This window comes from Maudiozyma barnettii (genome assembly GCF_903064755.1).
Source record: "Maudiozyma barnettii strain CLIB 1767 genome assembly, contig: KABA2_03, whole genome shotgun sequence".
Classification (NCBI taxonomy): Eukaryota; Fungi; Ascomycota; class Saccharomycetes; order Saccharomycetales; family Saccharomycetaceae; genus Maudiozyma; species Maudiozyma barnettii.
The window spans coordinates 594,074-611,362 of NW_024545240.1; the positions used below are offsets into that span (position 1 = coordinate 594,074).

The following is a 17,289-nucleotide window of genomic DNA, read 5'->3' on the forward strand; positions in this document are numbered from 1 at the left end:
TTTCTTGTTGCAGTCGTAGAAAGCGATTTTCATCTCTTGATTTCCCTAACGCGTCAATTATCTTACTTATAAATTATAAAATTGACGCGTATTGGTGAAGAAAAGATTTGCCGCACAGTTTCTAATTAACTGCTAGTATTACTTAATAAAAAGCAGTAATAATATATTGAAATCGACTTGTAAAGAACAAAATACCACTTGAAATTCATCACTTAGATTTGATTGTGTTTAATAATCATTGTAAATATAGACTAACATTAAATAACTATAGAAGGCAGTGTGTGCGAAAGAATAAATAAGAGGATCGACTAATATATATCCTGGACTATAAACATTGCTTAAAATTTGCAAAACCAATCATGTCCAGAAGATTTCAAGGTTCTACTTCAGCAAGGTATGTTAAGAATCAAGGCCCATCAAATATGGCGAACAGTTATGCCATGTCAGCACAACAGATGCTTAAATCAAATAAGACTGATGAGATTGATACAATGATGGGATTCGATAGATATACTGCTCCCCAATTTAGTGGGAGAATAGACATGAAGAAACTAGATCAAGTACCAGGACGTTTAGGTTGGTTGGTTAATATGCATCCTACAATGGTCAGTCAAGATTCTTCATCCTCATCTTCTTCGACATCTTCTGGGGGATTCAATAGTGTCTCTGGTGTTGATTTCTATTTCTTGGATGAAGAAGGTGGTAGTTTCAAATCAACAGTGGTCTATGATCCATATTTCTTTATTGCAATTTCAGACAGTACTAAGACTAACGATGTAGAAGAATTTTTGAAGAAATATCTCGAATCATGTCTGAAGAGTATAGAGGTTATTAGAAAAGAAGATTTAGCAATGGATAATCATTTATTAGGTTTACAAAAGACTTTAGTCAAATTATCATTTATAAATTCAAACCAATTATTTGAAGCAAGAAAGTTACTACGACCAATTTTGACAGAAAATAAAACAACTAATGAACAACGTAATATTTATAAAAATGCATATCAACAAAATTCGTTAAATAATGAAAAGATTTCAGCGGATGACGCAAAAAGATACATTGAAGATATAAGAGAGTATGATGTTCCATACCATGTACGTGTATCTATTGATAAAGATATTAGAGTAGGTAAATGGTATAAAGTTTGTTCAGAAGGATTAATAGAATATACAGAAAAAGTTGCATTTGCTGATCCCGTAGTGTTAGCATTCGATATCGAAACTACAAAGGCACCATTGAAATTTCCAGTTGCAGAAGTAGATCAAGTTATGATGATATCGTACATGATTGATGGTGAAGGTTACCTAATAACAAATAGAGAAGTCATTTCCGAAGATATAGAAGATTTTGAATATACCCCTAAACCTGAATATAAAGGTCTGTTCACTATTTTTAATGAATCGGATGAACTAGCATTATTAGAACGATTTTTTGAACACATTAGAGAGGTAAGGCCGACAGTTATCTCTACTTTTAACGGTGATTTCTTCGATTGGCCTTTTGTAGAGACAAGAGCAAAAATCAATGGGTTGAACATGTATGATGAAATTGGATTTGCACCAGATGCAGAAGGTGAATATAAATCGTCATACTGTTGCCATTTGGATTGTTTCCGTTGGGTGAAGCGTGATTCCTATCTTCCACAAGGTTCGCAAGGTTTGAAGGCTGTCACACAGGCTAAATTGGGTTATAATCCGATTGAATTAGATCCAGAATTAATGACTCCTTATGCATATGAGAAGCCCCAGGAGCTATCGGAATACTCTGTTTCCGATGCTGTTGCCACATACTATCTTTATATGAAATATGTGCATCCTTTCATCTTTTCGCTTTGTACTATTATTCCATTAAATCCCGATGAAGTTCTAAGAAAAGGTACGGGTACATTATGTGAGATGCTTCTTATGGTCCAGGCTTATAAAGGGAATATCATACTACCAAATAAACATACAGATCCATTAGAAAGATTCTATGATGGACATCTATTAGAGACTGAGACATATGTTGGTGGTCATGTAGAATCCCTAGAGGCAGGAGTTTTCAGAAGTGATATTAAGAGTTCTTTCAAGATCGACCCAACAGCAATCGATGAATTGCTCGAGGATTTACCTAATGCTCTGAAATTTTCCATCGAAACTGAGAGTCATGCCAAACTAGAAGATGTTACGAATTTCAATGAAATTAAAGATCAAATCACCGAAGAATTACTGAAATTAAAAGAAGAACCAAAAAGAGATGAATTTCCATTAATTTATCACGTTGATGTCGCATCTATGTATCCAAATATCATGGCAACTAATAGATTGCAACCGGATAGTATAAAGACAGAAAGAGATTGTGCTAGTTGTGACTTTAATAGACCAGGTAAGACGTGTGCCCGGAAACTAAAATGGGCGTGGAGAGGTGAATATTATCCAGCGAAGATGGATGAATACAATATGATAAAGAGAGCTTTACAAAATGAAACATTCCCTAACAAAAATAAATATTCCAAGAAACCATACCTGACATTCGATGAATTAAGTTATACAGATCAAGTTCAGCATATTAAGAAACGTCTAACAGAATACTCCAAGAAGGTGTATCACAGAACTAAAATTTCCGAAATTGTTGAAAGAGAAGCTATTGTCTGTCAACGTGAAAACCCATTTTATGTTAATACAGTTCGTTCTTTCCGTGATAGAAGATATGAATTTAAAGGTTTAGCAAAGACATGGAAGGGGAAGGTATCTTCAATTGATCCATCTGATCATCATGCAAAAGACGAAGCTAAGAAAATGGCGGTTCTATATGACTCTTTGCAATTGGCTCACAAAGTTATTTTAAATTCTTTCTATGGTTATGTGATGAGAAAGGGGTCTCGTTGGTATTCCATGGAAATGGCTGGTATTACATGTCTTACAGGTGCTACTATTATTCAGATGGCAAGAGCAATGGTTGAAAGATTAGGGAGACCGTTGGAACTAGATACAGATGGTATTTGGTGTATCTTACCAAAGTCCTTCCCAGAAAATTTTTTCTTTAAACTTGAAAATGGTAAGAAATTATATATGTCTTATCCATGTTCAATGCTTAATTACAAAGTTCACCAACAGTTTACTAATCATCAGTACCAAGAGTTAGTAGATCCAACAACTCATAAATATAAAACTCATAGTGAGAATTCTATTTTTTTCGAAGTTGATGGTCCTTATAAGGCCATGATATTACCGACTTCAAAAGAGGAAGGTAAAGGTATTAAAAAAAGATATGCTGTTTTTAATAACGATGGATCTTTAGCAGAACTGAAGGGGTTTGAATTGAAGAGACGTGGTGAATTACAACTTATTAAGAATTTCCAAAGTGATATTTTCAATGTTTTCTTAGAGGGTGATTCTCTGGAAACATGTTACAAAGCTGTAGCAGACGTCGCAAATAGATGGCTAGATGTATTAGATACTAAAGGTTCCATGATTGAGGATGAGGATCTTATCGGATTAATTTGTGAAAATAGAAGTATGTCAAAAACTCTAAAAGAATATGAAGGACAAAAATCGACATCCATTACTACTGCTAAAAGATTGGGTCAATTTTTAGGTGAAGATATGGTTAAAGATAAAGGTTTACAATGTAAATATATTATCAGTAACAAACCCCACGGTGCTCCAGTTACCGAACGTGCCATTCCAGTTGCTATATTTTCTTCTGATTTGCCTATTAAAAGATCCTTCCTAAGGCGTTGGACTGCAGATCCTACGTTAGAAAATTTTGATATTAGAAGTATTATTGACTGGGATTATTATAGAGAAAGACTTGGTTCTACTATCCAAAAAATTATCACAATGCCAGCTGCTTTACAAGATATTAAAAATCCTGTTCCAAGAGTCGAACATCCGGAATGGCTAAGAAAGAAGATATTAATGAAAGAAGATAAGTTTCAGCAAACATCTATAAACAGATTCTTTTCCAAGACTGATAATAAACCAGGGATGAGAAAGGTTCAGGATATTGAAGATTTATTTAGACCTGATGAACAAACTGAGGATGCTATGGGAAAAAATGCAAAATTTGCAAAATCGAAGGCAGTGAAACGTGGTGGTAAACGTAAAAGAGGTGACAAAAATAATACTGAGGAAACTTTGATTCTTCCTAAGGAAATTCCATCCATGGAAGATGACTATGCTGCTTGGTTAGAATATTCCAAGATTAAATGGAAACTGCAAGATAGAGATAGAAAGCGGAGAACTCAGTTATTTGGTACAGCGAGTAGACCAGCGGAGAGATCATTATTAGGAAATGTTATGAGAAAGCAAGCTGAAACATATGCTAATTCTACTTGGGAAGTTATCCAATATAGACCCACAAATGAGCCTGGTGTCTTAGATGTATTTGTGTCAATCAATGGTAAGATACAAATTTTGAAATTCAATATCACTAAGACCATATATGTCAAGTTCAAGACGGATACTATGCCATTATCTAAAATTAAGCACTGCCAAAGTGAGAAGGTTAATGGTACATTACCAAATATACCTGGGTTATCTAATTCAAACACCAACAATTTGTTTAAATTAACCCTACCAGAGTCCGTTTATTTGGATGAAATTGAAGATAGAACTAGTATTCTTAATGACGAAAATGTGTTAGGGATATTTGAAAGTACAATACCTTCAATGCAGCGAGCAATTATGGAATTAGGATCGGCAGTTTCATTTAGTTCCAATGCAATGGGTTCACTTGGTCGTGGGTTACAAACTGGTTTCGATATTAAAAGTTTAACTATGTCAAACAATAATAAATATTTGTTAAAATACCAAGGTGATATATCCTATGTTCTACACTTTACTACAAATATTGGCTATGAAGTTTTTGTAGTATTCCGATCCTGGAATCCAACCATTAATGTGTTGGTTTTAAAACCCTCCTCTCATGCACAGGATATCAGTGAATCAGTCATTAGCACTACATTCAAGAAATCTTTTCAAAAAAGAATGGAAAACGCAAAAGCATTTTCAAGATATGGTAATATTGATAAGGATTCTGTTTTTAGTACAGAGCATTTCTCTGATTATCCAAAGTTGATGAGAAAATTAAGTTCGGAATTGGCCAAGATTAGGGAAGAAAAGGGACAACAATTTCTAATACTATTACAATCACCTTACGTCAGTAAAATTGTTAATTCTACAAAATACTTTAAGAATCTTCCAATAATTGAGTGGTCTTCCAATGAAACAACACTTCCCCAACTAAATTGGCAAAATATATTTATCACTAAAATAATGAAACAGTTATTATTTAGTGGGTCATGGTTAGACGATATGATTACAGTTTCCCAATACAGTAATATTCCTCTAGGTAATTTACAATTGGAGAATATGAGCTACGTTATTGACGTTATGTATGCAAGAAGATTGAAAAATGAAAATATCGTCCTATGGTGGAATGAAAATGGTCCATTGCCTGACCATGCCGGTATTCAAAAGGATTATGATCCAACGACTTCATGGATAATGAATGGACTTTCTTTCCCTGAAATCAATATTCCAAATGTATATGATAAAGCTGTTTTAGAAGTTAATGTCAATAATTTAATTGTAAACACCATTCTAGGTTCGGCCTTAATTAATGAAGCAGAAGGGAGCGATCTTGCAGGTGGCGGCACTATGAGCTCAATAGACCTTGGTTTCGATAACTCTGAGGGTGCCTTTATCCAAGACTCGTTTAATGAGAATGCTTTGAACGTCCTGAAAGGGATGCTGAAGGACTGGTGGGATCTTGCATTAACTGGGAATCAAACAGCCGATTTGCTGGTGAATATGTTTATCAACTGGATTCAAAGCCCAAGTTCGAAATTATTTGATGGATACCTAAGATACCATATTCATAATTTGACAAAAAAGTCAATGTTTCAACTAATTAATGAATTTAATGGACTTGGATCAAAGGTTTTCTATGCAGATGTCAACAAGCTAATGGTACAGGTTAACAAGTATACACCAGAAACATGTTATGCCTATAGTCAGTATATCTTAAAAGCCATTAAAACTAATCCGATGTTTAAATATGTCGATTTGAAGATCGAAAGATATTGGAATATTTTAATTTGGATGGACAAATGGAACTTTAGCGGTATTGCATGCGACGAAATTATTGATTCTGATAATCAAAATTATGAAGCATATTCGCAATGGCAAATGAAGATAACATTACCTATTATATTCCAATCAGAGTTTGATGACTGGATGGTGATTATTTTGGATAGTATGCTGAAGTCCAAAAGTCAGTACTTAGAAAAGACCATAGGTACCCAACGAGTAACGCAATTGCAATTACCATCGACTAATACTCTCAACGAGGAACCTGAATCGATCATAGCGAATTTCACCCAAATATTCTCTAATTCATTGATTAAAAGAATTAAAAAATTATTTCGTAACCAACAAGAATTTATCTTGGATCCGCAATATGAAGAAGATTACAAATTCCCAGATCATCCGGGTGCTCACTTAGATTTGAAGAACCCTCTTCTAGAGCTGGTTAAATATATATGCCATGCTATGATGTTATCAAGTGATACAATTATTGAGGTTCGTCGACTAAGAAAGGATTTGTTGCACATTTTTGAGATTAAAGAATTTGCCAAAGAAGCAAATTTCAATAATCCTAGTACAAGCTTAACAATCGAAGGACATTTATGCGAACATTGTTCTTACATTACCAACATTGATTTTTGTAAGGATGACCCTACGACTATCTTCGCCTGTACCAACTGTCTGAACAAGTTTGATAAGTTACTATTACAGGAAGATTTAATACAGAAATTATGTTCCTCGATCGAATTGTTTTACAATCAAGATTTGAGGTGTGCAAAATGTCATAAGATAAAGGAAGATTATATGAGTGCACATTGTAATTGTTCAGGTAAATGGGAGACCACTATTTCCGGTAGTGAAGTATCGAAGAATATACAAATTTTTAGACAGGTGTCTACATTTTATGAGTTCACATTGTTGCAAGGAGCAATTGGCCAATTTTGTACTTCATAAACTGAATGCAAATTTTAAGTTTTATAGAGATATGTTATATATATATAATTCAATACAAACTTTTTTCATGTTTAAAGAGGATATTCGAGTTATTGATAACCAAATATATCAACTGGAGGATGTTCAGCGTTCGAAGTTTTTATATTATTCAATGACAATGATATAAACTCTCCTCTAAATCGGGTTAGATGTAGATTACCATGATGGATAAACGGTTGTTGTTTTTGTTAATACTACTTCGACTAGTACAAAAAATGCTATTAATGACTTGATTGGTCTACCATGCTTGAGCTTGATCTTGAGTTGTCTTTGCTTCCGTGACATCTTCGTCTTCAACAAAACCTTGCACTTCACCTGCAACGATTCTTGATATTTCTTCAATTACTTCAAATGTAAATGGTTCTCTTTTTTCCTTTTTCATTATTCTTTGGAAAGTAATCATAATGGTTCTGAATCTATTTTTGAGCTTTATCATAATCTTACCTAATTCTTCTACATTTTCATCATCGTTGGTCATTTCAACTTGGCTGATAAGTGTACGAATACTTTGAACATTTTTACTTAATGCAGAACTGTTTAAATCAAAAGAATCTAATACATCGCATATACCAATCATTTGGCCCAATAAAACATATCTTTGGAATCCAACCTGTAAACCAAATTGTTTCCCTTCCAGGAAGTTATTCTTCAAATTTTCATTTTGGCCTTCAGCATAACCTTCTTTATAAAATTCTTCCTCCAAATTTAATAACTCATCAAATTCATCCATTGTCCACTAATGTAGTAGTTGTATTATTGTTGTATTGGTTTACTGTATGTAGTCTTTCGTTATATTAGTTAATCTATAGATCTACGTTTCCTGGACTTTTTCATTGAGGGAGCTCATCGAATAAATATTTCGGCTTATTAAGCAAAACAAATTACTATGAGATTTTTATTAAGCCATTTTAACTCACTTTGAACAAAAACGAATACAACAAATTTGAATCTAGTTAAACAAAATATTCAAATTAACAGAGTAATTTCAAAGTATTGTAAAAACTTTCGAAAGTATAGATATTTTTATATACGATATATCATTGGTTTGAGAATATTTAGAACTTTTGAATTTATTAGCGGTTATTTACTTTAAAATTGAGAGGAAATTTATAGTGTATCAACTATAAAGTTCAAACCATATAAAGTTTGCAGCGAGATTTCTTCCTCCTGGTATGAAGTTACATTATATGGTTTTTCCTGATTTAACTTCTTTACCCGTCTTCTTGATCTTCTCGAGCACCACATCATATGGAAGAACCGAATCGATATCTACAGTTTGCTTCTCTAATGAGATATTAATGTTAGAAACATCTGGTTCTAATCTACTGAGGGCCTTTTGAACTGCATTGGAACAGCCAGAGCAGGTCATAACAACTTCAAATTGGTAATGTTGCGCGGAGTTTGACATATATTTCAGTGTTTGTAGAATTGAGATTTTCGTTTTTAAGAAACTTTAAATGAAGCAATTATTATCACTACTTGAAGAATATCTTAAGTAAGGTAATTATGTATATATGTAGGTGTATGTTTGTTCAAAAACAGAAATATGTCATTCACCAAATTTCAGGGTGCTCTTTCGATATGTCCCCTTTTAATTATGGTTGCTGCGGTTATTTTTCTTTGTGAGCAAAAATTAATTGAACTTTTTTTACAGGCTTAGGTTTGATTTCTCTTCTGGAGGGAAGCGCTTGTCAAATGTTGATTGATTCTGAGAAATAATACACTAAACAATAAAAATAATTATATAATAAATTATATATATTTCGATATTTTATGCATAATTGGACTTCACTTATCATCCAGAGCAGCTTGCCTAATCTCATAAATGTCAGTAATAGCATCCTTTCTAATAGGCGTATCAGCAAAGAGTAGTTTAACCCATTGAATGATCTCCTCAGTACTAAATAAGTAAAAATCACCATTGTAGAACATATCCATAATTTCATTTAGATGAAGCGGTAAAAATCTACCCACCATTTCAAATTTGGCCCTATATTCTCTATACTGTGGTGAACCATTTAATGATTCAATTTCACTATTACCCGAAATCAAAGAGATTAATCTTCCTAGATTTTCTGAATTCTTTTCAGAGATTACCTCCCACTTAAGTATCACACTTGTTATAGAGCTATTGTATAAGAAATCTAAAAAGCGTAATAATTCAACTTCCGATTCCTTACCCCTAATGTTTGATAATGGTGTTATTATTTCTTTATGAACAAATGGCAGTAAATCTTCTAAGGTCATTTTCCATGATGGTACATTCTCTCTTTCATGAAATTCTAATAATTGATCTTGTACTAATTTCCAAACTCTTTTTTGTCTTAATAATCGGTTACTCTCAAGATATCTTTGAGCAAGCTCTTGAATTCTATAGTTAGTGTTATCTTTTTGCCATATCTCTCTCATATCAATATAAAATTTCCACCATTCGTCAGTACAATGAGCTACCGCCATAGCGAAGAAGGTAGTTTGCAGTAAACTAGTTTTATAGTTTAAATATGGGTTACCAGTCAGATCATCTTCTAAACTTTGGCATTCACAGCGAAAGTGTTTAGCAATATCCAAATATATTGTTGGAAGTTGTGTCACATCGATCAAATCTGATGACGAAATATTAGTATTATCGGATTCTGTAACATGATTTTTCACCTCTGTGCTTGAATTATTATGATCCCTCTTAGCAATGACATTTTCACTGCCGACTTGGTCATCATCATCGTCCTCTTCACCAATATCCCACGCTTCATCCCAACCATCATCTTCATGTACTTCCTTCTCAGTTTGCTTTTTGGGAGATTCTATTGTTGACTTATTTGTAAATTTCTTCGGACTTTGTAAATCCATATCAATATCTATCTCGTCATTCCAGGCATCGGCAATATCATCTTCATTATCTTCAGTGTCAACCTTTGGCGTTTCTTCAACGATGTTTTCGTGATCAGACTTAGCATCTGCATCCCAATTCCAATCATTATCCTCATTATTTTCTTCGATTGGTAAACTGGAAGATAATGATGCTTCCTTTGTTTGATTATTAATATGTGACAATAATTGCACTTTCGAAGTAGTTTTCCATTTATCGTCTTTATCATCGAATGTTGCTCTTATGTCGTTTACTGCTCTGTTGTAAATTTCATCAACTAATAAATTAATATAAAGTTGCCTATCCTGCAATAAATCTTTAATTGTTTGTGAATGATAACTCCAAGCCTCATTTGATTTAGAAGATAATGTATCATATAAGTCATTTATATTGGAAACACGCCCCTTTAAATCCTTATTATTATGACCAATAATTTCGCCTGCGTTACTTTTTACACATTTAGATAGTTCATTTCCCAACACATTTCCTATGCTTTTTAATAATACAGGTAGTGAACTTTGTGGAACCGTATTTAAAGAGAAATCACCCAAAGCTTGGAAACAGTCCAATAACATCGAAACTGTTGGCTTCGGTTCCGAAACGATAAACTTAATGGTGTCCTCTTCTTCATTGTACTTAATTAATGTATTCTTAGAAAATATCTTATCTTTTATTAAATTTATCACAGAATTCAAAAGAATGTAATTTTTAAGCATGTCTACAATCTTAGTTTGAACGGTATCCCTAGCATTACCAAATTCCATATCATCAATAATCCAGAGATGGGGATCCAAGGTATCACCTGGGTAGAACAACTGTTTTAGAAAGTCTAGTAAAGTATTATGTTGTAATAAGAAGTGATCATTCCCCCATTCAATTTTTGATCTAAATCTAATGCTGTCATCTGTAACAGTCCAAAATCCTTTATCAAATATATCATATATAGTATTGACAAACTCTACGTGTAATGAATCCACGTACGTAACTACCGATTTTTGGAAATGGAAACTTTGTTTAATAAAAACTTCATTATTTTCATTAAGTTTTTTTCTTAAATTTTGTAGAGAATAGTAACAGTTTTCCAATTCTAGTAGATCAAGGTTGGTATTAAACTCTTTGATCAATGACGATAAAACTTTTAAATTTTTCAAATCATGTAATTGTGAACATAATTGCGATTCTGTCTCTAGAATATGGTTGACATCCAAATTCGATGAATTCGTGTCAATATCGTCCTTTGTAAAGATGGGGTCATTAGCTATTGAGGCTATAATTCGATCCTCTTCAATAATATTTGAATATATCATAAGATGATGCGACGTAGGCTACTGTTTATTTATTTATACAAATATGTCTTCATATATATTTTACTATAGGAATAAATGTATTCTTTATTTGATCACCTTTGATATATATATCAATAATAAGCGATTGAACAGATTTTAACTTGTTAGTTTTTCAGTAAAACAGTTTTCCCATACAAAAAAAAAGAAGGCAGACATAAACTGTTCAATATAACAGTAGAAAGAATAAACTTAAACTGAACACATAAACTGAATGAAAATTAGTTCTTCAGATGTCTACATCTAATTCTAAAACATCTTTTAAATATATATAAACGGAACTACATAAATACTGATTACTGCATTTAATTAGATTAGCCTCAATGGAAAAAAAATTACTTCAAGGGAAACAATGAAAGTCAAATAGAAAAGCATAAATGTTGAATCAGTTATTTGATGAATGTTGGAAAACGAAAAGTTATCGATCATTATAATCTGAGTGAGCTGAGAAAATTATCATCATAAACATATTATGCTTTCCACAATGACTTCCATTACTGCAAGCTTTGCAGAAATATTCACATGTAGTCTTACATGTGCAATACACACTAACAAAAATTGCAAAAGGCGGTCCGAACTAAGAGCCGACGAATATATATATGAATATCCACATACATATTATTGTCTCAATGGACTGCTACATTGAGACAATATTACAGAAAACAGAACATGAAGAAGTATTGCCAATATCATAAAAGAATAACCAACTTTCTCTGCTTTTTATATCAAAAAAACTGAAAAATTGTTTTTGTCTTTTGGAAACCGCGAAAATTTTTCATTTTGCTGGCATATCGCTTCAGACAATTCTCTGTACAACGAGATACGAAACTGTAAGTGTTATTGAAAAAGATTAGTTAGGGTTTCCAAAGTAACTCTGAACTAGATACCCATCATAGGAAATAAATCAATTACAACTCGAATTTGTCACAGAAATATATATCTGTCTCTATATATTTATATATAGGTATGCATTTTTATAAACAGTGTTTAGTTCAACAGGTTATTATAGAAGTAATTGTGTTAATCTTTCCAACTCAGAAGAACAGGATATACAATACTCTTGTAAGTTAGTGTCATTTTCAAATACGCCAGGTAGTTCATGCTTGGCGACATTACAACTGTCCAATTCCTTCAATAGGAATTCTCTATAATTTCCTTGTACGACCTCTCTTTCCATACTTTGTAATATCTTTAATTCTACTAGAAGTTGATTTCTTCTTACAGCAAGGTCTGTTCTTGTCTCTTGGAAGGAATGATCCTTCGAGGATATATCCTCGTTAAATTTCAAATAAACAGGATTATCTAGCTCAGTGGCTAGGTTACTTGTTAAAATATCCAAGTCATTGATGGAAATGGCCTTACTTGTCGGTTTAGTTGCTTCTTTATTATTATTATTTTTCTCTGCGAAATTTTGAAATGTCCTTTCTGCCCTCTTGACTGTCCAATAAGATACAGTAGATCTCCCACTTAAAAATAAGTTTGTAATAATGGATAATAGCAATATACCTAATAGGATTCTATTAATATTAGAGAAAGCTCTACATGTAACAATCACCATCCCAAATACAAATCTTATTAATAATAATAAAAGGTTTGCACAACGGTAAAATATAATCTTAATGAAAACTCTAACCAATATAAACAATGAATAATTTACCATATTATGATCTGCGATTTCTTTTTCATTGACTGTACCAAATTTACTTGTTATATTATCATGAGATTCATCTTTCCCATTAAAATTTAATCCATTGGCAGGCGATTCTTTCTCTTCCATTATCGAATCTTTTGTAATGCCTAATAACCCACATAACTTAATTGTCTTTATTATCTTACCATGCTTACCAATCCTTTCTAAATAATATCTAATGATTCTTCTAAATAACATAAATTCAGTAGCAGTAAATGTTATGGTCCAATGTTTTAACAATTTTTCTAATGGATTGATCTTAGTTACTATACTTTCTGTCTCTGAATCAATATAATCGACTTTGTAGAATAAATTCAACATAGACCCGGCAGTTGGCATTTGCAATTTACTTGCGACATGATTCTCAGGATCATATTGTTCCAAAATAATTATCTTCATTTTAATTCTTAGAGGATGACAGAATGGTAATTTAATAAATATAGGTTCCTGATCCACTTCATAATATTTATTTTCTACCATCTTAACAATCCTTTGCCTTAAAGATACCACATGATCAGAATTCTTTTCTTTAAGACCCATCTTTCCATTAAATATGTTATGTGTTGTGTTTAACTGGAAACTAATCTTACGAACCAATGAAACATCTCCATTAGCAGACGTCTCTTTGTTCCAATACGTATTACTTTCCATTTTAGAGTTGTTATATGCAAGGAAAAGACATCTTGGGAAAGCATTAGATTGATCACCAAACAAAATATGCATCAAACCTTTGCTAGGAATATCATAATCATGTCTATACATTACACTGTATGATGTTTGAATTGCTTTTCTACGTTCTAGGATCTTTTCAGCAGATTCACCCATACTCCAAAAGGATGAATTATTGACCAGACGACTAGCCATTTCAGTTTCACCATGTTCTGTTTCTTTTTGTAATTGTTTTTGTTTTTCTTTGTCCATAGCTTGGGATAGATCAGCATTCAACATGTCATCGATTTTTTTCTGCTCTTTAATAACATTATCTAGTACATGTTTCTCTTGATATTCTGCATCAATGTCCTTGAATTTGGTCAAGAGTGCCTCCTGTGATTTAATCGATTTTTCGGCATTATTTACTACCAATGTTTGCAATTTCGCAGCCACTGCTCTACAATCATCAAATACAACGTGTATTTTATATTGTAAACCATTGGCATTATAAACAATCAACCGATTAGGACTGCTCTTATCAATTTCAATTGATACGATTTTCTCAAAATCTAATCTTACCAAACATATAAAGCCCATGGTATTCATATATGCAAACACATAATCTACAGTCACATAACATATAGCCGAGAATCTTTGTTTTGAGTTTGGATACCAAAATGAATTAAACTTAAATAAGGCGTATTGCTCATTTTTGCATACGGATTGACTATTCACAGCGAAAAAGACACTTTTAAATTGAAGATCTGTGACCCTCATCTCTTTAGTAAAATAATGTGGATATTTCACAGGAGAGCCCATGGTTAATGACTTCGGTAATCCTGAATCATTCATGGAATCCTGATTTGCATTATTAAACAATGCATATTCAGTCCAATTAGTTGAACCCCAAATATTAGCTAGGATGGCGTTAGGGAACCAACTACCATTAGAACAATAATTCGAAAGAATAGCTAATTGAGACATCTTGGTTGCAATAGGTGTAATATCCATATGAAATTCATAAGGTTTATCATCACCCAATGTTAAGTTCTCATATTCAGAGAAAGCTCCATTAAGATTAGAAAGCAATGATTTTGTTGTATTATCAAATGTCGTAATCAATTGATCGACTGAGGTTGTTGTACTAGAAGCAAACTCGAAGAATCTAGGTGAAAACCTTTTAAAAGCCAATTCATGTTCATTAGTTCCCTCTTCTAGAGTATCAATATATTTCCTTCCCAAACTGAATGCATTTAACCATGATTTCAGTTCTTTTAGACTATCAGCTTGAAGGACAACAGATAAAGTCTTGTATGATGTATTAGAATTCGTCTTTGTGGAACTCCCATTAAAAACTTTCAATTCAAAACAAAATTTCCTATCTTCTTCCATATCATATCTTGTTGAGGTTAAACAAATACCAAATTTATCTGTCTCTTCCACATATATCTTCGAGGGGGCTAATAAAAACATCCCAAACACACCATTCTGTAAGAAACACCATCTACGTACCCATATGGTTCTAGGTGGTTTCCCCACTGTAGTTTTCATAAATAGCCATCCATTCTTTTCTTGTGATTTTAATGGTGTAGTTGGTATTTTTGGAGTTAAGGTTACAGAATTAATACTCTTCACATTATAATCATCCAAGTTTTGCGATGGTTGTATTTGATGAATTGCATATTCATAGATCAATTTTTTTGCATGATGAATATCTGGTTCTAAAGTTTTTGCTGCAGCTAATGCATTTTCTACCCAACATAAATAATCTTCAAAATAATCATCAACTTGAGGACATAAATCTATTGATCTACCTGATTCCTTAAATCGAAACATATTATTAGTCCTCAGAATAGCCATTGAGTCTGCCAAATATTTATCAAAACTTAATTTTAAGTATGACATTGATTCAACAAGGTCTAAAGATGCCACTAAATAACTTTTTCTAACTTCAAACAGTTGTATAGCCTCTCGTTTGATTACATTTGGTTCCAAGTTTGTATTTGAGACTTTAATAGCTAGATAATTTTCTGTCATTTCGTCATATTTACTTTGATAATATTCAAATGTCTTTCTAGAATTCTTATAAGGTTCCATAGCATCTGTCATGAAATCTAATAATGCCACTGAATGTGTATTACCTTCGCTTATCATGATTTTCATTAATTTATCAGAGAATGCTTTGTAATCCTTGTTAAAATCAGCTATCAAAGCAGGTGTAATTGATTGATTAGCTACCATACCATTACTTAGCATAACTGGAGATGGGAACAATTGAGACATCATAATTTCTTTCGTTCTTTGAAAATCTTCAAAAGATGCTCTATACTTATGATCAAAAAAATCCATTGTCTTTTGTAATCTGTCTTCAAAGATCTCTATTCTAGTTTGAAAGAAGTTGACAGATGCACGAAATGATGGGGAATCTAGGGATGCTTCTTTGAATGATACCGAGATCAATTTGAGCTGTCTTTTTCGACTAACCTCATCATCAACGCTATGAACCATATTTGGCTAGGTTATTCAATTACTAATAATAAAATTGTGACGAGCAATTGGTGTCACTACAATTAGCAAAAAAAAAAAAGTCAATTAGTTAAAATATATGATACTTTTCTTATTAAAAGTAAGCCAAAATCAATGGTTCTATAGGGGGGGGGAGGGTATTAAATAAAACGAACAACTGAAAGGAAACCAATAGCTGCTTAAAGGTTATAGAGATACGACACAAATCTTTTTAAAACAATTCAAATATTTAATATATCAAAAGACTAAAAAAGTTATATAATACCCTTTTCTACGTATTTTCCAAATGGGTATTTGTTATGTCATCATCGATCCATTATAGTATTTACTTTTATTTACCTAATATTATATATTTGTTAGACTTGTTAAGCCTAGATACAGATAGATCCTAACCCGAGAGCCCGCGGTACGTTTGAATTTTTCTTTCAAATATTAACAAATCTGCGAAATTCGAAACAATTTTTTGGTAAATTTTCAGCCAAAGTGAAGCATAGCAACCATATATACAGGGAAAAGATGTACTAAGTTTAGATGTAACGCAATTACTGCATTATATTATTTACATTTATGATTAGTGCTATGGAGCACTAAGTATTTGAAGCTTATTGTGTTAGGTCTCTTGATGATTCATAAAGATTTAAGAAATTCTCTATCATACAATTGATTCAAATACGAGAATATTATCATATATTATATAATTACGACGTCTCTGAACTGAAATGAAATATTTCTTATAACTGCAATATTATCATCTATTGGCTCAACGGACTAGTAAACATGACACTATGTCCGCGGATATAAAATCAGTTAAGGATATAATTCAATCTGCACATCTTGGTATTTGAGTTACCTCAAAGTACGTGAACTTCTCCCGTATACATTGAGATTGATTACTTACAGCTTGCCATAAGTACTAAAAACTGTGTAAAAAAACATACAGCAAACTCATCGGGCAACGGAAATATTGCACAACACCATATATTAAGAAACATGTACGGGAAATGATGGGCCTTGCGATGACTTTCAGTGAAAAATTATACACAAACAGAGTAACATATTATTATTACATAACAGATTTATACTTATATAATCTGTCAATCAGAGTAAAGAATAATTATGCATCTGAAATTTTCATAATTGCATTACATT

General features: G+C 32.4%; 5 protein-coding genes across 5 annotated transcripts; 1 reads left to right on the forward strand and 4 right to left on the reverse strand.

Moving 5' to 3' along the window:
- Window positions 1-359: 359 nt before the first annotated feature.
- On the forward strand, window positions 360-7,025 carry POL2 (DNA polymerase epsilon catalytic subunit; the record flags this gene model as incomplete). The annotated part of the gene is made up of 1 exon (XM_041549730.1): window positions 360-7,025. The coding sequence occupies one exon, from the start codon at window positions 360-362 to the stop codon at window positions 7,023-7,025; it is 6,666 nt and encodes a 2,221-aa protein (XP_041405664.1).
- A 277-nt stretch (window positions 7,026-7,302) lies between these two features.
- LTO1 (ribosome biosynthesis protein LTO1) lies at window positions 7,303-7,794 on the reverse strand (the record flags this gene model as incomplete). Its single annotated transcript, XM_041549731.1, has 1 exon — window positions 7,303-7,794. One exon carries the CDS (start codon window positions 7,792-7,794, stop codon window positions 7,303-7,305), a length of 492 nt encoding a protein of 163 aa, XP_041405665.1.
- Window positions 7,795-8,247: 453 nt separating this feature from the next.
- ATX1 (copper metallochaperone ATX1) lies at window positions 8,248-8,472 on the reverse strand (the record flags this gene model as incomplete). Its single annotated transcript, XM_041549732.1, has 1 exon — window positions 8,248-8,472. The coding sequence occupies one exon, from the start codon at window positions 8,470-8,472 to the stop codon at window positions 8,248-8,250; it is 225 nt and encodes a 74-aa protein (XP_041405666.1).
- A 380-nt stretch (window positions 8,473-8,852) lies between these two features.
- Window positions 8,853-11,237, reverse strand: DSL1 (Dsl1p; the record flags this gene model as incomplete). The annotated part of the gene is made up of 1 exon (XM_041549733.1): window positions 8,853-11,237. One exon carries the CDS (start codon window positions 11,235-11,237, stop codon window positions 8,853-8,855), a length of 2,385 nt encoding a protein of 794 aa, XP_041405667.1.
- A 1,039-nt stretch (window positions 11,238-12,276) lies between these two features.
- On the reverse strand, window positions 12,277-16,122 carry SIP3 (Sip3p; the record flags this gene model as incomplete). The annotated part of the gene is made up of 1 exon (XM_041549734.1): window positions 12,277-16,122. The coding sequence occupies one exon, from the start codon at window positions 16,120-16,122 to the stop codon at window positions 12,277-12,279; it is 3,846 nt and encodes a 1,281-aa protein (XP_041405668.1).
- Between the last annotated feature and the right edge of the window lie 1,167 nt (window positions 16,123-17,289).